General features: G+C 40.7%; 2 protein-coding genes across 14 annotated transcripts in view; both read left to right on the forward strand.

Annotated features, from left to right (window-relative positions):
* LOC135214883 (dystrophin-like) overlaps positions 1–25,017 on the forward strand; it is a 1,767,410-nt gene that overhangs the window by 1,689,887 nt on the left and 52,506 nt on the right. The gene's annotated exons all lie outside the window — the stretch shown is intronic.
* LOC135214884 (uncharacterized) lies at positions 21,447–24,942 on the forward strand. The gene has a single exon (XM_064249330.1). It carries the CDS (start codon positions 21,623–21,625, stop codon positions 24,803–24,805), a length of 3,183 nt encoding a protein of 1,060 aa, XP_064105400.1. The 5' UTR covers positions 21,447–21,622; the 3' UTR covers positions 24,806–24,942.

The raw sequence follows: 25,017 nt of genomic DNA on the forward strand, positions 1-25,017 counted from the left end.
AAAAACATCACTGATGATAAGTGGCAGTACACAGCAGGGTTTTAATGACGCGGGTGGACTCCGCTTGGACTGACTGCACCTTTTATTGGAATTCCACTGCAAGAATTCGAAAGTACAGCTGAAGCGGGTCGCAGGTGCTTGAGAAGCATAACTAATTCCGAGCGTAGTTCCACCACAAAACGGTGTGGACGATTTTGACACTCCGGATATCTGGAGTGGGTGGGTTATTGTGTCAAACTCCTCCTCAGCACTTGATGGGTTTTTCGGCAGCGGCTTACCGAGCAAAATCCGCTACTGTCATTGTTGTTGATTAAGATGTTTTGCAGGCTACAGATTGTCATCGCGGCGTTGGCTTCGAGTGTAACCGGTTTTAATGGCAAAATAAACACGGCCATTCGGTGGCGTTTGCTAGAAAATTGAGTGTTGTTAAAAGGATCGCTACAGATAGAAAAGTTTTTTAGACTTGATGTGTCTTTTGCTGATGTAGTTGTGTGGAGGAATTTATTTTTTTTATTTTTAACCAGCTTGGAAAACACTACGAAACTATTTGTCAAAATAAACCACTAGAATGTAGCTGAAAATATAAAGCAGGCGAAACCTTACAGGGATATGTATGCACAGTAAGATCAGGAATATGTAAATCTCTAACATCCTTGATGATTCACTTCTACTCCCACTACCTGTAAATGATATTAGTTAATGGACACAAAAATTACTTGTATATATGCATTTTATGTATTATATGTATATTTTCTTTTATTTTCTCTCACTCACCCAAGAGAGTGAAACAGAAACAGACACGTTACAAAGGACACGGAAGACATGTTGCAACCGAGTGCGTCTCTGCCACTGCAGTGTCTCTGGTTCAGGGACACGTGGCCTTGGCTAATGGCATTCGAAATCTGTGGTGGGGGAATGTGTCAAACGTAATCTGTTTAGACTGATAACGTTCTGAGAAAGAGCCATGAAAAAAATTTATGTATCTGATGACTTTGAATTTCGTCTTTGTTATTGTTGGTGATGGATGCGGGTTGGTATGCACTGTAACTGAAAGAGTTTAAGTATGCAGGCACCATTAGGAATGCACTGTAACTGAAAGTTTCATTATGCAGGCACCATTAGGTATTCACTGTAACTGAAAGAGTTTTTACAGGCAATTAGGTATGCACTCTTAACTGAAAAAGTTTCATTATGCAGGCACCATTAGTTATGCACTGTAACTGAAATAGTTTATACAGGCATCATTAGGTATGTACTGTAACTGAAAGAGTTTAGATATGCAGGCACCATTAGGTATGCACTGTAACTGAAAGAGTTTAATTTTGCAGGCACTATTAGGTATGCACTATAAGTGAAAGAGTATAATTATGCACACACCACAAGGGGATTGAGGTATCAACGACCAATAACCATATTGCATTCTATTTGTTGAAACTGTTAAATAAATACCTTTTCATTTAACAGTAATTCTATATTTGACTTAAAAAATTATTTGTAAACAGTCCGTTGTATGTTATAACAATTGTTACTTATATGAAACTCAGTTTATGACGGTTTTTCAAATATAACTTTGATGAAAAAAAAAATGGTTATAAACTTTTTGGGAGGTAGTAATATCTAGATATAACTCGTGCCGGGCTAACCTTATTATCATTATAAGCTGTTAAGCTGTGCCCGAGCTTTATGCTAAAATTGTGAACTTGAAAAGGGCTTTACAATTTTTCAAGTCACGAACTATCGTGGAGAGAGAGAGAGAGAGAGAGAGAGAGAGAGAGAGGAGGAGAGAGAGATGGGGGTTACGTGCCTCGATTTCTCTTCTTGCTGTTAACATCTCTGAAGGAGAGGACTATTAGGCCTAAAGTAATATAATTAATTAATTCTGATGGTTGTGGCCCTGTGTTTCTTATGCCCTTTGGTGGTTGGTTGGTAATTTTTTCTTTTTATTGTTTCTTCCATTTAAACGTCGTTGTCATTAGGGCCATCGAAGATTTTATCATCTATGGATTCCGGTTGATCTGTTTGATGGCGTTTTGGCATTTCATAGGCCTCTATAAAAAGGGTTTTTATCTTCTACGGTATATTAACCAAACATTTTGTCCCATTACGAGACACTAGGCCTTTTGTTTATGTTTGAAACCTTGTTTTTGTTTGGTTGCTTCGTATTTCAATGTAAGTTTTGCTACGGTTATCTTTTCATTTCCTGGCGGTACTCTTTCAGTAAAAGGACCCATCTTTATGTTGTAATTAGGTGGGAACTGTAAGGCATTACAATGGTAAATATTAAGGAAATTCTTGATGGTCATGTGTCGCAAGACATATTACCTAAATTAGTTATATTCAGCTTTTGGCAACAGCTCAATATGATTAGCACTGCAAACATTGGACCATAACTTGAATTTTCATTACTTGCCTTTTCTGTGATTATAATGTTGTCTCACTTCTGAGTCTTTCGTTTGCCAAACCGTTCACCTTTTAGTGTATTTCACTTCATTTCACTTCCGTAGATGCCATCAGAGAGAGAGAGAAAAAAAAAACGATAAGTAAATGGGGTCGCCTATCTTCGCCAGCCCTTCCTGTGTTTAACAACTCTTCGTCCTAATTTTATTGTATACATCAATTCATTAGTGACTGACATGAATTAAATGATAATTCCCATGGTGAGAAAAACACAGGACTTGACCTCGAACAGCGCCAGTATATATTAATTCCAGTCAGCCATTTCTGATACTTCAATATAGCTATAGTAATGCTGACATGACTCTTTTGAGTGTTTCGTAACCTCCCGATATCTATCTTAAGTGGTGTACGGTTGACACTATCAAGTCCTTTTCAGATCCTATAAATTTAAGTCACCTGGACTATAATTAATTAACTTGGCATTAATGGACGATAGAGATCTTAAAATGAAAATCTGATTAATCCCTTTCTTCTACATCTAACATGTTTTACTTCTCTTTAATACCTTGATCTTACAATTTATTCTATTCAAAAGTACTCCGGAGGTTACCTTGAAGCGGTTGGTAACGAAAACACGCCATAATAGAATCTACATCCCTCTATGTCGCTGTTTTGATGTTATTTCTCCCATCTTCCATACTCTTGGCGATGTGACCTTTCTACAGTTTATTTATGAACAAAACATCTCGGATCCACCGGCGCTGAAAACACTTTAGCTTTTAACATTCTGGAACACTGCCACCCATTTCTGTTGTCTGAAGCTATTAAGCTGTTGCATTTTGCAACGGCATCGTTCAGCGCCTCAGTGGCGTGATCGGTATGGTCTTGGCCTGCCACCTCGGTGGCCTCGAGTTCGATTCTCGGACATTCCACTGAGGGGTTAGAGACGTATATTTCTGATGATAGAAGTTCACTCTCGACGTGGTTCGGAAGTCACGTAAAACCGTTGGTCCCATTACTGAATAACCACTGGTTCCATGCGACGTAAAAACACCATACAAACAAACAACGGCATCGTTCGATGTTCTTGACTCATTGTTTGTCGTGTTGTGAATTATGCTTCCGTTATGAACTCGTATTCCTGTGCTCGAGTGCTGGATGAAGAAATTCATTTGCGGTTGCCATCTGGAAAACGAAATGTGAGAGGAAGTGCTGTTGCTCGTCTATGTGAGTGTGTTGTGTAAAGGCCTGTCCACACTAGGAAGCATTGTTTGCAAACAATGTTTTCTAGTGTGGACAGGCCTTAAGGAAGGACAGGGAACCCGAGGAGATCAGTTTCCTGATGGTGATGTTAACTTTTAATGTGGATGACTAAAAGCTGTGGGTTAACATGTATAATTTTTCCCCCCATTTGTCAACTATTTTCATAGGTGGTTCCGCCTTTGAGAATCTATGATGTCTGGACATGCGAGGCCGTAATGCAAGTTTGTGTTTAGTCTCCTCAGTATATCAGAAAGGAGCTGGAATTATCCTAATGAGTAGTGTGAAAATAATAATAATTGCATGATCATCATCGTCATCATCATAAAAAACTATTATTATTATTATTATTATCATTATTTCGAAAATGAGCCATCAAAACTAGTGAAAATAATTTTGAAGCATCTGGAATAAAAGAAAATTCAGTTCACTTCAAGATCTTGCAACTCGACTTGTTTATGTTTTAGAGTTTATGTAGATATTAATAGACGAGTATACCCATGGCACTGTTGACTCAGCTCATGTTCCTTGACCGGGACATACAAATTTTTGTTTATTTTTGATGCCTTCTAACAGTTTCAAGATTAGTTCCAACTGAGCTGATGTCTGAATTATATGAAGAGACTAGCAGTAATAATCTCTCTCTCTCTCTCTCTCTCTCTCTCTCTCTCTCTCTCTGGTAACATAATAACTAGCACAAATGGAAGTGCCTGCGTTCGATCCCCGAATCTAATATGGCTCTGTTGACCTAGATTTTATTTATTTATATTATTTACCCTGGTTGTCATTCAGTTAGTATTTTGGCTCGCACCTTGGGCTTAGAGAGAGAGAGAGAGAGAGAGAGAGGAGAGAGAGAGAGAGAGAGAGAGAGAGAGAGAGAGATGTCAAAATGCTAACTGACGAATCACAGTAAAATCCGGGCGACACTATTTATCATCCATTGTTATATTTATTTGTTGATGACCTCATTTAGGAGAAAAAAAAAAGTGCGTCAAATTAAGTTTTTTTCTGAAATAGAGTTTTGAATAGTTGGCTACTCCAAGGAATACAGCAGAAAGTAAAAAATATTCGGCTGAAAGTAATTAACTATACGTCCTCATTATCTCTGCAAATTGTTTTATATTAGGCTGAATAAGCAGCATGCTTCGTTAATTTAGATTACTCAAAGATATAGAGATTTTTCTGATTTGCATTATGTGATGCTTGTTGTCTTTAATCAACTGTTTATGAGTTTTATTTATTGTTTTTTTTATTTATATAATTTATTTTTCTTGCAAGAGATACTTAAATTTTCACATGTGCGTGTTTGTAAACTTTTTTTTATAGTGTCTCATTCGCTGCTAGTTCTCTCTTTCTCCCAATCTTACTCTGTTTACACATAACACATACCTACTTTCATGTATGCTTAGTTAAGAGGCTGTAATAATGAATAATGTATAAGAGATGTACAATGATTCTTTTACAAAAGCATGCGACGCCATAATCATGTAACGAAAACAATCAGTGAGTGCTTTTCACAGAAAGCTATTGTAGGGCGTTCATGTCTTTCGTAGAAAATGTTAAGCAGTTTCTTCAATATCCCTTAAGACGAGAGAGAGAGAGAGAGGGGGTGGGGGGGGGGCGGTTAGGCAAGCGTGCCAAGCTAATCAGTGAATGAACAGGGGCTAATAGCCCCAGGATGCGGCTACTGCAGGCATCGTCAATTTCCTGACCCCCGGTATACATATTTCGAGCACTTTATATACAGACCTTTTAAGCGAATGAGCTGCGCTGTTTCTCGGAGAATCTGCTCTTTGATTTGTTTTCTCCCAAGTCTGTGTTCTTCCAGTGTTCTGGAATGCGTTCCAGTCTTTCTGAATACTTTTGTATATCACCGGGCAGTGTTGCACGTTGATACTGAATTGAGTGATTAAGTCTTGTGTATGAACTTATGTCACACGTTAGTGTTTCTGAAAAAAAAAAACAATAAGTGCATTACTTTAAAATATCCTATTTGTCTACAGTTCGTAATGATGACAAGCAAATGGTAAATAGTTTTAAAAAACCATAACAGTTTTCCATTAAAATTTAGATATCAATTTGGGTTATGCACAAAAATTCCTATCAGTGTTTGAACACTAACGAAGATTGAAGTTCTCAGTCCTGCATGTTTATTAGAAATGAAGACCTTTACTATTAAACCTGTTTGTATTATTATTATTATTATTATATTATTATTATTATTATTATTATTATTATTATTATTATTATTATTATCAATGCAACTGTCTCGTCAAGAAAGAAAACAGTATTACCAAGTATTTATGATAAGTATATTTTCTTGTTCTGCATTATCTTGTTCAATGTGTATTATTATTTCGTTATCACACGTTGTATTTTTTAAAATTGTATATTGTCACAGAGCATTCATTTCGAGGTGCAGCTATTCTATTCTCAACGGCCTTTGTTATTAATATTGATGTCATATGGCTCTTGGCACCTGTGAATCACCTGATACCTGACATATGGGGACCACTAGGAAGTGCCTACTTTTGTTGCTTTATGATGTAATCACTTGATATTCATACGCTATTCTCTCTCTCTCTCTCTCTCTCTCTCTCTCTCTCTCTCTCTCTCTCTCTCTCTCTTTGCAAATCTTTCTATGAAGGATGCATCACCGTAAGTCATCCTTATGTGATTCAAATACAAATTCTGCTTCGTCAAGTATGCCTGCAAGACAGTCTGCCGTAGAGAGAGAGAGAGAGAGAAAGATCTTGACCATTGCTACTTGTTATTCTCTGCAAAATACAGCGGCGTCCGTGCCTGCAGTATCAAGTCGCTGGCATCACTTTTCGTAACCAGGATTTGGAGTGGCGCTAGCGTCATCTGGGGTACCCATGTGACGATGCAACAAACTTGGCAAGAGATTGCCATCTAGTGCATGATATGGGTGTTGCAACGCATTGCAGGGTTGCGCAAGATATTACTCGGGACTCGAGAATAGTTAATGTACCCCATCTCTCTCTCTCTCTCTCTCTCTCTCTCTCTCTCTCTCTCTCTCTCCTAGGGTTACGGTGATACATCGTGTGCTTAGGTACATCGTAGTGATTTTATTTTGATAATACATTTTGAAAACCGGCCTTCATATGTTACTTCTTCATGGTGCATTTAAAATCTGGACTCACGTAGCTGGTAGTGTTGTAGTGTCTCATACTGCTGTAGAATTTCAAGGGGTTCATGTAGCCTTCGCAGATTTCTTCACGCTGCCGGTAAATGTACACTCCCGGGCACATGTGGATAAACAGAAGCAGTAATAGTAATAGTTGTTGACAGAAAGGATAGTTATAGTACTGTTAATGGCACCCGTTACTAATATTAATGTGGTGTTTATCCATACGGCTGATGAGGACACTTGTTTTGTTTTTTTGTTTTTTTCTTCTTTTAAGTTCCTCTAAAGTGAGAACGTTAGACCTTCTTATGTCACCAGATTTAGTTAGATTCAGATGGATTTCCTGTTCATGTAGTTTTCACAGGCTTTTTTTTTTTTTTAAAGATTTCATATATTCGTGGCTATTCAGAGATAGCCAGAATGGCAAAGTTATTGGGATTTGAATCAACTTAGAAAGCTTTTGCGTTATATGGTTGCTGTTACATGTCCTCTTTTCTCCCTTTCTTTTCATTGTTGAAGAACACGAAATATGCATCTCTAATTTGTTTTCTTCAAAGACTTTTAAGTTCATCACCGACGTCATGTTTCATGTTTTCCGGCGTTTGTACCATACTAGACAAAGAATGCTTGCCACGTTTTGCATGGTTGCTTGGAGAGAGAGAGAGAGAGAGAGAGAGAGAGAGAGAGAGAGAGAGAGAGAGCTACAAGGATTAGGATGTCTCAAAGACTTTATTAGTCCATCCGAGGAGACATCGAGAGCTCACATATCTCTAGGAGCAGATTCCACTGTTCAGTCATAGTGTCCTATTGATTTTGTCTAGCTTCCTTTTAAACTTTTCCTCACTGTTGCTGATTACGCCAAAGAGAGAGAGAGAGAGAGAGAGAACACAGGATTGTCATGCTCTCATAAAAATCTTAAGGAAACCGAAGCAAGAAGAAAAACTCAAAGCTTATCAGCATATTTGAGAATATGTCACCGAGGCAAGTAGTCTGGGAATGACAAATCTATCCCCGCAAAGTAGATGGGTGATTCAGTAGCTTGGCGGGTGTTACATGGCTTCTGCGTAGTGCCAGGAGTTTTATCGTGGCTACAATTGAAATAAGGACTAGTTTCCTTTCTGCAGTTGTGGAAATCTTCCGATCTTCAAATATTCAAGTGAGGATGAAATTCCTTCCTAACTCTCAGCTGACGTCTCCTGAATTTCCTGCGTATCATTTTTTATTTTTATTTATTTATTCATCTCCGTTTTCCAGAACTTTTCGCGCTTTGCAGGTTGATTTTCCTTCGGCTTTTTAGTTTGTTGACTTTGTCCATAGGGTTTTCAGCTGATCTTTTAAAGAAAGAGAAAAAAATCGATAGCCTATGAAAAAGGTTGTCAGGTGAAGGTATAGTATAAAGTTCAATGAATGAAGCGATATACAATCTCGGAGACTGAAACCATATAGCATCTATTTTTTCTCCCTAGGAAAAAAAAACATACATATGGCAGCCCCGAACAAGTTTGAAGTCAGCGACGCCAAGGAAATCCCCAGCAGCCCCTGCGTGTTCTGAAAATTCTAGCAACATTCCATTCTTCTTCGAATCCTAAATGTATAAGAAAGTAAATATGAAATGCGCAAGACGTTTATCACCTTTTTATCAATTCGCGATGCCTCCCCACATTCGTTGCCGTTCAATTTGATATTGCGATTGGGAGAAGTCTTCCGTCTTTAGACTTGGAAGTACTTAGACAGAGTCCTTCTAAGAAGATGCGATAGTTGTAGCGTTAGATAGCACTGGATTGCAGGAGATAGCGAGTCCCCTTGCTGGACGCTACCCAATGCGGAGCTGCCCGTTAAGGAAATCTCAAGGTTACACTGACGATGATTTTAGCGACTTTGTCATTCCCAGGAAGTTGCTGGCTGCTGCTTCACACCTGCTTTTTTGTCTTTGGCTGTTATTAAACAGGATGCGCAATAAATAAATGGGATAGATATGAAATGAAAAGCTCATTGGATGTCTGTTCGTACAGTCCGCATTTTTTTTCGAATGCTTTTACTGACAGTTTTATTAACAATTAAGGAGAAACTCTTTCTCCTTAGCTCTGTCTTAACATAAAGAAGTCAGCGTACAGAGCAGCTTACAACTGGTCTAACCATCACGTGTGAATAGATATCCGTAAAATTGGTAGAATTCCTTTATGTGAAAGTAGAAAAAAGGGTCATTATCTGGTTAGGTTGTTCGACTCTTGCAGCAGTAGCCGAGTTAAACTGAAATTGTCCAATTGATATCCATTTGGAGTTTTTGTTGGTCCTTCGTTAAAAGACATTATCGAACCTCTCTCTCTCTCTCTCTCTCTCTCTCTCTCTCTCTCTCTCTCTCTCTCTCTCTGTGTGTGTGTGTGTGTGTGTGTGGTTGCTATTTTCAATATAATTAACTCAGAAAGGCGTTATGTATATATTTACTGTACTTTAAACAATTTATTATGTTTAAATTATATATGAATATGTACACACACACACACACACACACACACATATATATATATATATATATATATATATATATATTATATATGTGTGTGTGTGTGTGTGTGTGTGTATGTATGTATGTATGTATGTATATAACATGTTACAAACTATTTTGCTGCTTATGCAGTATCTTCAAATATATTTTTTCAATTCATAATTGGGATGATTCCTTATTTACAGTTTATTGGTAAGAGTTTTTTAGAATTCTAATTTTGATAATACCACTTTAATTGTATAGTTTTATAAATTGTATAGATTGTGGGTGCTTCTTGGTTTGACCATACATGAAAAGCTTGAAGACGAGTGATATTTCGCTATTGTCTGTATTCATAGTGAATTACGCGCACTAGAAATAGCTGTACGTACAGTTAACTTGATCCTGCTGCAACACGAGCTGTTTCTTTTGAGCAGCCCGAAAAAACACTTTTTTTTTTTTTTTTTTTTTTTTTTTTTTTTTTTTTTTGCCAGGATAAGTAATCGAGCCCACGCGGCATAGCGGATAAAAGGTGTCTGAACCCTTAAGTCAGATTTGTGTGTGTGTGTGTGTGTGTGTGTGTGTGTGTGTGTGGTTGATTCGTACACCCTGTAAGAATACTTTTATTAATTTCAGTTTAGAGGAATAGTCCTTGGCTGTGAAGGCTCACTACTTGTTTTGATTTCAGTCTTTGTATTAACTTATGAGACTTCTTCGTAATGTTGGGTTCATATCTCTCTCTCTCTCTCTCTCTCTCTCTCCTCTCTCTCTCTCTCTCAGATACTGAAACACTTCTTAACGTGATATTCGGACAAAGTACCCTTTACTCCTCCCTCTGGGAGGGGTTATGGAAGAAGCCTTAGATGGGAGGGAGTTGGGTGTTAGGTGGGGGGAGGGGGGGTTGCCGTTAACTCCTGAACCACATGTTATGAAACTCGGGACGAAATGGATTTTTAAACCGGGGAAGATTTTTTGGTATGGCCCATCCCTTATTCCTTCTACTGTTACTGTTGTTGCATCATCAACAGCGAGGCATTTGGGTATCAAGTGAACAGTGTTTTAGCGAAATTTGGTTTATTATTATGTAGGTAATCTTGATTGCGTACCGGAAGAACGTAATGGGATGGGATTCCCTCCACCTAGCATTGACAGGTTAAGATAAAAATAAATAAATATATAAACAAATAAATAAAAACTATAATGTCCATGTCATCTAGAAACGGGGCTATCTTCATTAACTTGATTTTTATGGTTACCGTCAGCGTTTCTGTAAAATGACGTCATTCCTAAGGAAGGTTTTTATTTATATTGCGTATATTTGTTTTTGAAAAATTGCCAGCTGCATGTTGACCAATTTGGAGTATTAGAAATTACGTAAAGGATGAATTAGCACCTGCTCTCCCGAGTTTTTATTTTGTTTACGTCCGAGAAGGTAGCATCAATGTGCTGTCAAGATAGGCATTTTTAGAGGGGAGTTCGAACTATTCGCGGGTTCGAGCTATTCGCGGGGTTTTTGGTACACATCCCCTGCTGGTTGGAAGAATTGAAGTATTCAACTCAACTGGAGTAAAATGGATATTGGCTCCTCTAATGCTACTCATTAGCATTTGGATAGTAGTCAATTATCTGTCGGTTTGTAAGTCCTTTCTATTTAAAGCTCGAATTTCCCATGTCAGTTCAAATATGGAAGCAGTGTTTGCATATGAGATTCTGTTACCTCGACCAGTTTGAAAATGTTTATCCTTGATTGTATTTAATATTCGTGTTGATCGCCTGAGAGAAGAGGGGAGGGGGGAGTAGTGCCATCAGAGCACCTCATGCAGTACACAGTAGGCATTTCTTGAGGGTCTTTGCAGTGTCCCTTCGGCTCCTTTTACTGTACCTCCGTTAAAATCTCTTTTCTTCCGTCTTTGAAAGAGATTTTAAAATCTCTCTCTTCTGTGTCTCCGTACTCCGTAGGGGCTTAGTGCCGTCAGTGCACCTCACGCGGTGCACTGTAGGGATTACTTAAGGTTCTTTGCAGCTTGCCTTCGGCTCCTAGCTTCAACCACTTTCGTTCCTTTTACTGTACCTCCTTTCACACTCTTTCTTCATCTTAATTTCTACCCTCTCCTAACACTTGATTCATAGTGCAACTGCTTTGAGGTTTTCCTCCTGTTACACCTTTCAGACCTTTTACTGGCAATTTCCGCTTCAGCGCCGAATGACCTCATAGATCACAGTGCTTAACCTTTGGCCAAAATACTATATTTTATTCTATGCTAAATATAATTTCGGTTGCAGTATTTTTAACCCTTATTAATCCTACGATTATCACGGGATATCAGTTATCTGGCTGGTCTCATTAGTAGAAGAAGCGCTCTCATTCTCCGCTTTGTATTCTCATTATTAATTGATGCAAGACCCTTCTTGCGTGATTCCACTCACTACTTTCTCGTTCGGACTCATATTTATGCGCCGTTATAACGAGAGGCTGCTGCTCGACGAAGCTGCTGCCAGAGAAGCGGCGTTTCGGATGCTCCGTGAAAGCTGTTGGAAGACGTCGGCTGATACAATCTTAAGACCTCAGCTGCTGGTGGGGTCCCCGCACCAGAATAGACGGGTTTCAGCGACTCCCTGTCCTTATAGGTCTACATGAGAATTAGGATTTTGTTTTGTTATTAATTCTCTCTCTCTCTCTCTCTCTCTCTCTCTCTCTCTCTCTCTCTCTCTCTCTCTCTCTCTCTCTCTCTCTACTAGGTAGTACATGCACAATAGTGTGTGAGTGTGTGTGTGTGTGAGTGTGTATATATATATGTGTGTGTATGTATATATATATATTATATATATGTATGTATGTATACACATGCATACATGCATGTATATAGTACTTCTCAGTCTTCTAGAGGAATAAACAAAACCGCCACTCCTATATTTATTCATTCTCAAGCAGACAACTGCTTTGAAGAGCTGTCTGTTTTGGGGGTGAATAAATATAGCTTCAAGGCTAGCCTAGATTCACAATGTAATTACATATTAATATATGGATGATTTCTAGGGGGTAAAAAACTACGATCGAAATTCGGATTTTGATGATTTTTAAAGATTTACAAAAAAATTCCATAGTTTTGAAAAATAATTAACAAATTCCTCAGGCCTCCCGAAGACTATAAATTTAGCTCTGGAGGTAAGAAAACGAGGGAAAGACTGCCAGAAAACAGAAAGTAAATTGGAAATGTGTGGAAAAACTTGTATCAGTCGTGAAGCTGTTTCTTCCCTGAATGAGGAAGAGCGACTTCGAGATAGAGAGAGAGCTGCTGGTGGAAGGAAGTCTTCAGACGTTGAAACCTGCCTTCCATCTGTCTGATTGCTGGGAAACTTAGTTACCCAGTTACTAAGAACCAAGGAAATCAGGATCAGTATAGTTCGCAAGTTGGACCGCTGAGGATTATGAAAATCGTTCCCAGTGTAAACTACGGCGGGTACAGATTGTCGCCTTTAGGGGATCCAGGAACTCCGGGACTAAGCGCCTCAGTGGCGTGGTCGTTGTGGTGTTGGCGTGCCACCTCGGTGGCCGCGAGTTCTATTCTCGGACGTTCCATTGGGGAGTTATAGATGTGTATTTCTGGTGACAGAAGTTCAATCTCGACGTGGTTCCGAAGTCACCCAAAGCCGTTGGTCCCGTTGCTGAATAACCACTGGTTCCATGCAACGTAGAAACACCATACAAACAAACAAACTCCGGGATCAGCTTACTTTACAAATGTAAAACCGTAAGAGGCATAGAACGCTCTTACTGCGAGCTGTACTGACGGTGGATGGCTGATGACTTTGAGAGCTCTCCCTCTCCCTGGAGCCGGGGAATTTGTGCAGAGACCTGAGAAATTTTAAACATAAGAATTATCAAAACTATGAGCTTTTCAGTCAGTTTTGAAATGTATATTATTTCTTTTTCCATTCTACTTTTTCAGTAGTTTTGTGGCTGAGTTCTGCTGTATGTATTATGTATTAGAATGAAAACCCATTGTGAATCTAGATTAGTCAGGCTAATTAGCCCTTGGATAAAACCCTGGAAGGTCGAAACAGCTATTAGCAGTATTCCTTATCTCTCGTAATGACTGGAAACGCACTAATATATATATATACGCGCATATATATGATATATATATATATATATATATATATATATATATATTATATATATATATATTGAAGTACTAAAAGTCCATACTTATGTAAGATGTGTAATAAAAGTACGGCTGATGAGGTATACTGATCAAGTAGACGAAAGCTTCCGTCATGTAAGATTTTTTTTTTTTAAATACAGTCTTACATAGCGTGGACTTTTTTTACTTCAAAATATTCCAATCACGTTATGGTGATTTTTCCGAGATACATATATTATAGTATATATATATATATATATATATATATATATATATATATATATATATATAAAAGTCATATCAACATTACCGTGATTCATATACATATATCGAGCTACAAATGTCCTTTGATATCTAATTCACTCTACCTCGGAATTAATATATGAAAATATATTAATTCCGAGGTAGAGTGGATTAGATATTAAAGGACTAAAGGACATTTGTAGCTCGTTTTTATATATATATAGATATATATATTATATATATATATATATTAGTATTAGTGTATTTACTTTTGGGCAATCTCACGAAACGTTTTCGATAACTAAAACCCTTGAATACTATCAACCGCTAAATGGGCATTCCCTTCAGCACAGCTTTTTATAATCATCATTCTCAGCCGAAAGCTTGTCTTCTGCTGTCTCCTGAAGAATGATTGACCCGGCAAACGATTCGTGGCATGACCATAGCATACCAGATGCAGTGCCTTCAACCAGGTCTTTGACGCAAGATCCCCTTTTAAGGGCAAGGCAACGGTGGCTTGGTACGCTGGTCTCTCTTGTGACCCATTTGATTTGCTGATGGACCCCTCCCTGCTATGAATCTCTCTCTCTCTCTCTCTCTCTCTCTCTCTCTCTCTCTCTCTCTCTCTCATATGTCCCATTTGATTTGGTGATGGACCACTCCCTGCTATGAATCTCTCTCTCTCTCTCTCTCTCTCTCTCTCTGTATAAGTGTGCGCTTCGATGACCATTTCTGTACCTGTGCCTCTTCGATTTGATGTAAAAGGATACTCAGTACCGTTTTTGCGGCATTTGCTATATCTAGTTATTTCGTCGTGTAAAATGCTAAAGAAGACCGAATCTCTCTCTCTCTCTCTCTCTCTCTCTCTCTCTCTCTCTCTCTCTCTCTCTCTCTTTTGCGGTCCGAAAAAATGCAAGCTCAAAATTTTCATCAACAACAGTTTATATCAAAACGGAGTTAATTACCCTAAAAGTAAAAGAATTCCATTTACGTAAATGAATGCAATTACTTCTTATAATTGCAAAATAAAACACATTGCGCAAAACGGGTTTAAAAAAAAAGCGTTGTCAAAAATATCATAGTAAATTGGAGAAAAAAGTAAATTAGAGGTAAAAAACTACTGAACAACTCTGGCTTAGTTAAATAGCATTATGCCACAGTGGAGGGGAATAAAACTCTAGTCTCACTCCTCTGATGTAATTAAAACAATCCAATCTTGAGCCTTTTATAAAGCTTTTATAAATCCTCTTTAGCCGAAATTCTCACGTAGACCGGAATCGTGAAACTAAAATAATGACCGTGAAGTAAAAATGAGGGAATCCAATAAAGAAAGGGGGAAAGATAAAAGTTGAAAGCCCAGACGGTGTGATCACTTTCGCTAATGGCTGTCTCACGTAACTGTCTTTTATTGGCATTTTCTCTTCTTAATTAGCTGGAAAAAAAAATATTTTCTGCAGCGCTGTTTAGCTGGAAATGATCAACCCTTTATTTCCTGGCTCAGAGCTTTTATTCAGTTGCTGCTATTCTTTGGTCGTCATCATGGTTCCAAGGATTTTGCTTTCTGAGGAACATTTACTCGTGGCATTCTTTTGTCTTGTCTTAACGATCGTATAAAAACAGAATTTGAAACGTTTTCCGTTTTTCAGGCATTAGTGAACTTGCCAATAGCCTGTTCCGAGTTAAATGTTGACTTTTAACTTTATGTTATCAAGCAGCGAAATTATTTTAATGTCCTGTGTGTGTGTGTGTGTTTTAAAGATAGCTTTGAATCTCGTGCGATCAGTTAATGGCTTCCACGTCCTATAATTTCACTGTCACTTAGTATTTTTTACTCTTCATTTATTCATGTTTTGAGTTCGTTAGCGGAGTTTTATTTTGGCGTTCTAACGTTTGTTGTGTTAAGCAAACGTCATTAGTGCAGTAGAATAATTACATAGAGCAACCACTTTTTTTTTAATTCTTCTGGTTAAGGAGAAGATTAATATACGAGATAATGGAACTTGAGATGAAATTTCATTCACTCATCATATTTTTACTCTTCTTTTATTCCTGTATTGAGTTCGTTAGCGGAGTTTTATTTTGGCGTTCTAACGTTTGTTAAGCAAACGTTATTAGTGCAATAGAATAATTAAATAGAGCAACCATTTTTTTTTATTCTGGTTAAGGGGAAGATTAATATATATACTAGCTACTGGAACTTGAGATGAAATTTCAATGTCATCATATTTTTACTCTTCATTTATTCATGCTTTGAGTTCGTTAGCGGAGTTTTAATTTGGCGTTTTAACGTTTGTTGTGTTAAGCAAACGTCATTAGTGCAATAAAATAATTACATAGAGCAACCACTTTTCCGTGTCTGTGCTCTACCATGGAATAACTTTCTCTGTACTTTCACCTTTGTTTTGATTAATCTTAAGTTAGCTTTATCTCCCTTGGCGTCACTTACTGCAGTGAAATGTGTTTCGGTCTTCTGCAGTTTCACTATTCAAATATTTAAAAATATCTAATCCTTCAACCTGTTAATCAGCTCAGTGGTCTGGTTAAACTAAGATATACTTAACTCTATTCGCAACTACAAGTCAAAGCTCTCAAGGTAAAGAAGTCAGGACACCATAAAAAAAACTAGTCATTGGATCCTGCAGGGACGAGGTCGTTATATCACAAAGTAAACATACTTTAATTATTTGTCTTACCAGAGGATTACCATGCAAAACATACCAGTTTTTCAAGTGGAGATGATTGGTGGATGCATGCATGACCAGCGTGTTCAGGCACTTCAGATATTTGTGTTATCCGTGACGTGTAAACTGCCTTTTTCCACTAAGAGCTGGTGGCGATGACGACGGCCGTGAGATACTGAAGAAGATTTGCACGCTCACCCCCAATCACTCTCACTCACTCACTCACACGAGTGGGTCTTCAGTTCAGCCATCCCTCCGGGATCGCTTACGAGTCTTCGAAGGATAAGAGTTGCCAGATGTAGGCGGATTACGTAATATTGCCGCATCGTCTCCTGTTTCTGTGACTCGGCTTGTAGTGATCCTTCTGGTTACATCTTTGACCCACTTCACCCAAAGCGCGGTCGCGTGTGCGTGTTTGTTCGTTTGCTTACGAATAAATGTATAACGCAAATAATTACAAGGAGTTACAAGGGTTAGGATGTCTCAAAGACTTGTTAGTCCATCCCATATTAGATTCACATCAACTGTGCATTTGATGTCTAGGCCCTTCCCTTACGACGCTCCTGATTGGCTGTTGATAAGCCAATCACAGGGCTGGAAACTCCCAGTCTCTCGAGAGAGTTCTCATAGGCAGGATGTATGTTCCACCTCTCCTGAAAGACGTATACTCAAGAGAGATGGAACATACATCCTGCCTATGTGAACTCGAGAAAGACTGAGAGGTTCCTGCCCTGTGATTGGCTTATCAATAGCCAATCAGGAGCGTCGTAAGGGACTGGCCTAGACATCAAATGCCACGGCTGATGTGAATCTACTATAGGGAGATATCGTGTTTTCACTTATCTCTAGGAGCAGGTTTTACTGTGCATTCATAGTGTCATAATGATTTTGTCCAGCTTTCTCTTAAACTCTTCACTTAATTAAATACATGCGTTAGTTTAAGGAAGAACGGTAAGCCAGTTTTGTAGGGGGTCGCATTACCAACCAGTACGTTGGACTGACGTGTAAAAAAAGAAAAAAAAAAAAAAGCTACTGGTTTCCATAAACTGGTTGGTATAGCCGACACTTTTTTTTTCTGTTGCCACCTTGTTGTAAACGTCAGTTGAGTGGAAAAATCATTTTTAGCCCTTGTTTACATGCCATCTTGTAAACATATCTTGTATTATTTATGAGTTCCTGGTTTCTTAGTCATCCAAATAATTCTCATGATATTAATAATTCGGTTTAGAAAATTTCTGAAAGTAGTTCTGAAGTAGTGAGACCACGTTCAGAAGGTTTGCGTTTAATGGATGAATGCCCCTCATGGAAGACTTTCACTACGAGTCACTTTTATCTCTAGTCTTTCATTAGCGAGATTGCAGCGATAAAATTCTCGAAGCAGGGCGAGGAAGGGAGGGAGGGAGGGCTGATAGTGACGTCAGTGCACCTCACGCGATGCAATGTAGGCATTCTTAAAGTTCTTTGCAGCTGCCCTTCTGCTCCTAGCTGCAACACCGTCCATTCCTTTTACTGTACCTCCGTTCCTATTCTCTCTTTGCAGCGACGAATGACTGCATAGGTCCCAGCGCTTGGCCTCTAGCCTAAATTCCGTTCCATTCCAAATACCTCGATTCCTCGTCAAGATAGAGATTCCAGTAGGAATTCCAATTCGTTCTATAGTCGCCTGCTAATATCTTCAATTCAGTGTAAAATACGAATGCGGAATGTAAATGGTAGTTTGGTTCTTTAAGGATGATTGCCTGTGTCATCACGAACACTTCTTGATTATTTTATTATTTTCCTGAGGCAATTCGCAGGCCAAGTTTTTTTTTTTCTTTTTCTTCCCTTCGTGAATGTTTGTGTGTCACCGAAATGCTGTTTCATGTAATGATAGGCTAGCTCCAAGGGTTGGGATCCCTCCTACTCTCTCCTAAAAGCTAATGAACTTCTTTTAAAAGGTCAGTTATTAAAAGTGCGCCAACGGCCAAGATGTAGACGCAGCAGACAAGGTGGTTGCAAAGAATCGGTGGACGAGGAACCAAGAACAGATACTTGTATTTACTGAATCATGTGTATAAATGGATACTAGATGATGTAGTTAATATCTTTACTCTAGATTTTCCCTTTACGGGATTCAATCGAAAATTAATTTTTTCCAATCTCCTCTGCCCTCAGTACTCGACCATAAAACGGTTTGAAGCTCAGCCATAATACGGTTTGGAGCTCAAACATAAAACGTTTTGAAATCAACCATGAAACGTTTTGAAGCTCAACCATGAAACGGTTTGAAGCTCATCCATAGAACGTTTTGGAGCTCAACCATAAAACGGTTTGAAGCTCAATCTTAAAATGTTTTGAAGCTCAACCATAAAACGTTTTGGAGATCAACCATAAAACGTGTTGAAATCAACCATGAAATGTTTTTAAGCTCAACCATGAAACGTTTTTAAGCTCAATCATAAAACATTTTGAAATCAACCACGAAGTGCTTTGAAGCTCAACCATAAAACAGTTTGGAGCTCAACCATAAAACGTTTTGAAATCAACCATGAAATGTTTTGGAGGTTAACCATGAAACGTTTTGAAGCTCAAACATAAAACGGTTGTAGACTCGACCATAAATCGTTTTGGAGCTCAACCATAAAACATTTTGGAGCTCAACCATAAAACGTTTTGAAACCATGAAATTTTTTTAAGCTCAACCAAGAAAATTTTTAAGATCAATCAATAAATAACATTGAAATCAACCCGAAGTGCTATGAAGCTTCAACATGAAACGTTTGAAATCAACCATGAAAATATTTTGGAGGCTAACCATAAAACGTTTTGAAGCACAAACATAAACGGTTGTAACTCGTGACCAGAAACGTTTTAGAGCCATCAACCAATAAAACATTTTGGAGCTCAACCATAAAACGTTTTGAAACCATGAAATTTTTTTAAGCTTGACCATATAAGGAATGGAGGGAAAATAAGTAGAACAACTTGACCCAAGTATTTAAGTCGTATTAAATTTTGTTGCGTTGTCATGATACCTACACATAACCAACTTCCAAGAAGAGGTGACGTTTTTCCACCCACGTCCCTTGGGCGATGATGGTCATTGAGACCGAGAAAGCTCCTTTCTCGTATTATCATTGATCTGTTTGGTTTGTTCCGTAACGTTCACGTTGCATTTTATTTTGGCCAGGGTTCCTTCCTTGCTAAAGCTTGAAAATTGTTAATGTTGCGTTTTGCCTTGGTTTAATTATTTATTTGGAAAGTGGGAAAGTGTGGCCTTTTCATATTTTTGTTTTCTTGTAATAATTATTGTATTTATCTGTTTTCGTGTCTCCTGCCTTCTACTTTCCTAAATTATAATATTCCAAGAACCACGTCCTGATTTCATATAAGAGACCGCGTTCGTCGACGTTGTCACCAGACGTGAAAATACCCTAGTTTTCAAAGAGAGAGGTGTTATTTACTTGGTAGTACATTAAACCTTCGTCAAATGCCGTTGTTGGAGTTCCTGGAATGATCTGCCATTAAGAGGCGACGTTTTTTTCGTCTTCCGCTACCGTTAGACCCACGTCTGGAAACACCAATTTTACGTAATACTTTTTTTTTTTCCTTTTTTCTTGACGACAAGCTTGGAATCTTAAAGGAGGTCGACGTACGTTATAATTAATGTTGTGTTTGAATAAAAACCAAGTGCTCTTAACATTATATTCAGTTATCTGAAATTGTGTATACGTATGTATGTTATCGAGTGTAAAGCCACCACCTCTGTTTTGGGAAATTGCTTATTGACAATGTTTGAGATAGAAGTGTGCCGTGAATAATAGGTGTGATGCAGTGGGAGCAGTTGTGTCGACATGCTGTTGTGTAGTAGTTGAAAGAGACCCGAGTTTGTGTGTGTGTGTGTATCAACACACTCTTTAGTGAAACTCCTTAGAGCTCTCTCTCTCTCTCTCTCTCTCTCTCTCTCTCTCTCATTACTCTTGTTTATCTTCATCCTTACCGTATTATCTTCAGTCACGCAAAAGTTCAAGGTTATGGGTCTAATTTAGTTTTTGCTTCGACCATGAACTGGAAGAATGAGCTTCATGACCTGAAATTCAGAACATTTCGAATCTTGTGTAAGCTTATTATCTCGTATTACTACGTCTTGATGTGGCTAATGATCACATTTTTTAGTTTGCTTTCTGGTGATTGAAGTGGTTCTTAAATAACATTTACTCTGGTGGAGTCGATGTTTTTAAACCGTGTTGCGTTGTGGATGTATTTTCGCTGTAAAAGTTTCCTTTTACAAACCTGAATTAAGACTTTTTTTTTTAAACATTTTTTTTTAGAAATATTATTGTTATTGGTTGTCAGACACTATTATTCATCCCCGGTTGACTATGACAGAAGAGATCATGTGATTGAAAATGCTTTGTATTGTATAGCGTGTGATCTTTTGTATTTCGTGAGAGACCACTGCAGTGAAAAATTCATCTCCATCACAGTACGTTTTTTTTTTTTTTTTCCCTTCAAGATGGCGCCCTGAAATTGATTGGCATGCGTGTGAGCGAGCCCCTTTTTCTTCACACCAGCAGAATTATAGGCATTATCACTGTTCCCTAATCCGCTGTTTCTTTCAGGCCCTCTTACCAAGTGCCAGTTGAGATGAAACGTTGCACGAATACTAAGTGAGGCATTGTCCTAATGTTTGTGCGCGTGAAAGCCGCGAAAAGAAATCTGAAATGTGATTCAAAGCATTAAAAGTGTCATTGTTTTCTAATGAGCGAGTGTTCATGGTGGTTCGCGCGGTGTTTTGTGTTTTTTTTTTTTAATCTAGGGCAAAAACAAAAATCCCCCAAAACGGCGACTTCAAACCCCAAGATGGCGGTACATTTCGTCGATGCCGCATAGCCTGCGGCACTGTGTACAAGAGTTGAGTGCTCGTTTGCCATATCCGTGTTGTTGCTGCTGAATCTTGCTAATGCAACGCAGTGTCTGAATAGGCGCAGTGAGGTTCGTCTAGACCATGTGATTCCATCGCTTGCTGGTGGATTGAGGAGGGTGTTCATTGCATCATACATCAAAGAGAGAGAGAGAGAGAGAGAGAGAGAGAGAGAGAGAGACGAGACCAAAGAGAGAGAGAGAGAGAGAGAGAGAGAGAGAGAGAGAGAGAGAGAGAGAGAGAGAGAGGTCACGTTCTGGCTCAAACCATGGCGAGCGTGACGCAAATGTCATTCGCACCATGCATCGATTTCAGTTAAGAGGTTTTGCTGTTTAGCAGCCTTCCCGCAGCTATCGGAGGATGACCTTGATAGTGTCCCCAGGGGAGGATGTGCTCTCCTCCAGCAGCGACGATGGCGACAGCGGCTGCCTAGCGGGATCTCCCGACCTGAAGGAGGACTCGCGCCTCGGCAAGCATCACGACATCATCTTGACTTCGAAGCTGAAGCGCCTTTCCCTGCAGGATGTCAAGACACTCCAGGTGTCCACGAGAGAGGGCGGCGGGCAGGAAGGCGTTCCCGCGCCCGCCGACGTCACCCACCTACCCGAAGATAATGTCACGAATGCGATCAATCTCGTGAACGGCGAAAATAAAGGTAGCCATAATGGCGAAGAGAGTGAGTGTGATAAACAGGGAATGAAAGAAAAGCTCCCAGATGGATTGGGATTGAATAGTACTTTAAGTAATGTTGATAACGGAAATGATATAGTTATTGGAAGTAAAGTGAAGGAAAGTCGTCAAAATAACGAAATATCGGAGCGCAGACTGGAGGGTCCGGCGGTGATCTCGTCGCCTGTCGTTCATCTGGCGTCTCAGGTTCACTGCCGCGAATCGGGTAGGTCTAGCGAACGTGATTTCCCCTCACCAAACCAAAAAAGCTCGCTGGCGGTGCAGTTGACATCCCCCCCGGGTAGTAACAGTTGTAATGGCAGTAGCAACAGTGGTTTGGTGGGTGATGACGTCACTGAAACCCTAATCTCTGCTGCTCATCCTTCAACCTCAGGGAAAGGGTGTGAAAACAGAGACGAAGCTGGAGGTTACGTCGAGGGTGAGGTGACGGTTGGCGACGCCCACACGAATACAGGTGTAACCGTTAATGGCGGCGAGGAGACGTCAGGTGAAAAAGATAATGCAGTCGATCAATCATCCCGTGATAACGAGGCGGTATCCGTCGATACCCAGAGGAGTCATCCCCCAGAGAAGGAAGGGGAGGCCCAGAGTGACATCCATCGAGCGAAACAGAAGATAAATCTTATGAGGCAGAATTTCTTGTCGTCCCTGTCTGCCGACGATGACGATTTCGAACAGCCTGACTTCATCGTCTTACCGCATCATTCCGATCACCCAGAAGACGAAGACTGGCTGGGTGATGGGGACAATGGTGACAAGACGCAAACACGAGAGAGTAAGGTTGAAAATAACGATTCCTTAGACGCAGAAGAGAGAGAGGGCAAATGCAGCTCTGAGGTGACTGAGGTAATAGCAGGGCCAGAGTGTGGGAGCCACTTGACTAATGGAGATGATTTTGTGCAGGAAGCGGGGGAGGGGGAGGGGGAGGGGGACGAGAGTGAAGAGAAGGACAGAGGAAGAAAGGAATCGTCAGTAGTGCCAGGTGCTGCAAGCTCGAGTGGCGAGTGTCAGGTCATTCAGGATACCCTTAACGCTCCTGCTTTTTATGGCGACGAACATCTGGACAGAGAAAAGCACATAGCCACTGCGCAGGACAACGCCACCACTTCACTGGATCATGTTCCTCGGGAGAATATTTTATCAGCGAAGGGAAGGGACAATGGCCAAGTTTCTAGCGTCAACGCGTTGGTTATGGAGGCGTCTGCTAGGCTCATGGAACACGAGGTATCTGGGAGAGATGAACCCACAGACATTCTGGTCACCGACGGTACCACAACTTTGTGTGGAAGTGTCATCAGTCATCATGTTACTTGCGAGGGCGCTCTTACTGTTCCACCTGAAACTGCCGTTATGGGTGAGAGTGATCGCGACATCGCTACTGCCGATTCCAGCCCCGTGGTCAAGCCTCAAAGCACGCCGCCCCTCGAACTTCCCCCTTCCTTCCCCCGTCACCGCCCCCACCCCCTTTCTTCCCCTCAATCGCCTTGCTTGTTCGCGAGAGATGGTTCCGGCTCCCCTCCCAACTATCTCAAATCCCAGTCAGCCAGTTTCGTCAATCTCCTGATGCTCCAGTCCAGGAAGCACAAGAGATTGCATCGTCTACGTTTGCCAGACACGTCCCCGACGACGGTGGCATCTCCCGAAGAAGACCAGGGGGAGGGGAAGAGGGTGGGGGGAACCGCGAGTGGCGCTGCTGGCAATGACGAGGACAACGAGGAAGGGGAGTGCAATAGGCGCTTGCTGCAAACGCCGCAGTCCCCATCCGCGCAACCTCCACAGCAACTTGGAAATCCACACGTGCGTCCCTCCGCCCCCTCCCCTTCCTCCCCTTCCTCCCCAACCTCCTCCGTCGGCGCCGCCAACACTCATTGCGGAACGACAGACCAGTTGCTGTTGTTCCACTCTGGCCCTCCTCCTCCTCCTCCTCCGCCTTCCCCTCCTCCTCCTCCGCCTCTCCATGGTATTCATCCACATTCTTCTGCTGAATACGCCGTAGGACTGTCGTCACACCATCCTCGACAAGCACGTCTGCCGCTGCCCTTGTGTGCCGATAGAGACGAAGGACACGTCAGGAGGCAGTCGGCGAGCCAAGCGTCAGGCAGGAGTGCGAGTGATCACCTAAGGGAAGTCATCAAAGCTACCTCGATTTCGAAGGGATTGGAAGACGAAAGTCAACGTCATCACGACGAAACTTTCAGTGATGTGAGTGTTGTTGCCGCTGAAAAGGACAGTGTTTGTGAAAATGACTCTCATCGTAGTGACAGAGTAAACAAACAACTCTTGAATGACTCGAAAAGTGAATCGCGAAGTGTTTTAACCCGTGAGAACGACGCTGTATACGAAAATGAGTCGCACTGCAGTGACAATTCGTGCTTAGGTTATCTGAACTTCGACCACGAGAGTTTCGTCGACAGTGACAACGAGTACGACATCAAGCAAAAGAACAGACTGAGGGAAGCTTGCAAAGATATCGCCCGGGCACTGAACACGCTCCCTTCCCCTCTGCCCGAGGATGAAGACAAGGTCACCCCGAGGATAGTTTGCAGTAGCGAGGTCATGTACCACGACACCAGACCCCAGTACCGCGATCAACAGGTAGAGGCACACCTCTCCGACACCGACGACCCCTTGTTGTCGTCGGCGCAGGTGAGGAGCTGTGGCACCAGCACCGCCTCCGACGAAGACCGACGGAATAGCTTTTACGATAATTGTAGCATGAACGAAGGCCACTGTGACTGTGGTCGATGTGATACTAGTGATGTAGAGTTAGACCCCAAAAGTCAGTTCCCCCCCTCCCCCGCCCGGTTCTCCCCCACCCCCTATCCCGCCGCCCCCGTCGCAGAGGGCCATTAACAAGTGGAAGAGACCACAGTGCAGGGACAGAAACGTCAGGAAACGTGCGAGCGGCCACGAGAGAGAAATGACTCATTTTCAATCCAGCGACGGATTTAGAACGGACGACTTGGAAGCTTGCACGACGTCGGATGACAACGACTACGACGACGATTATTGTCAGACGGATGACTGCGGGGACGACTGCGATTACTGCAGCGGCGATGACGAAG

This window comes from Macrobrachium nipponense, chromosome 46 (genome assembly GCF_015104395.2).
Source record: "Macrobrachium nipponense isolate FS-2020 chromosome 46, ASM1510439v2, whole genome shotgun sequence".
NCBI lineage: Eukaryota > Metazoa > Arthropoda > Malacostraca > Decapoda > Palaemonidae > Macrobrachium > Macrobrachium nipponense.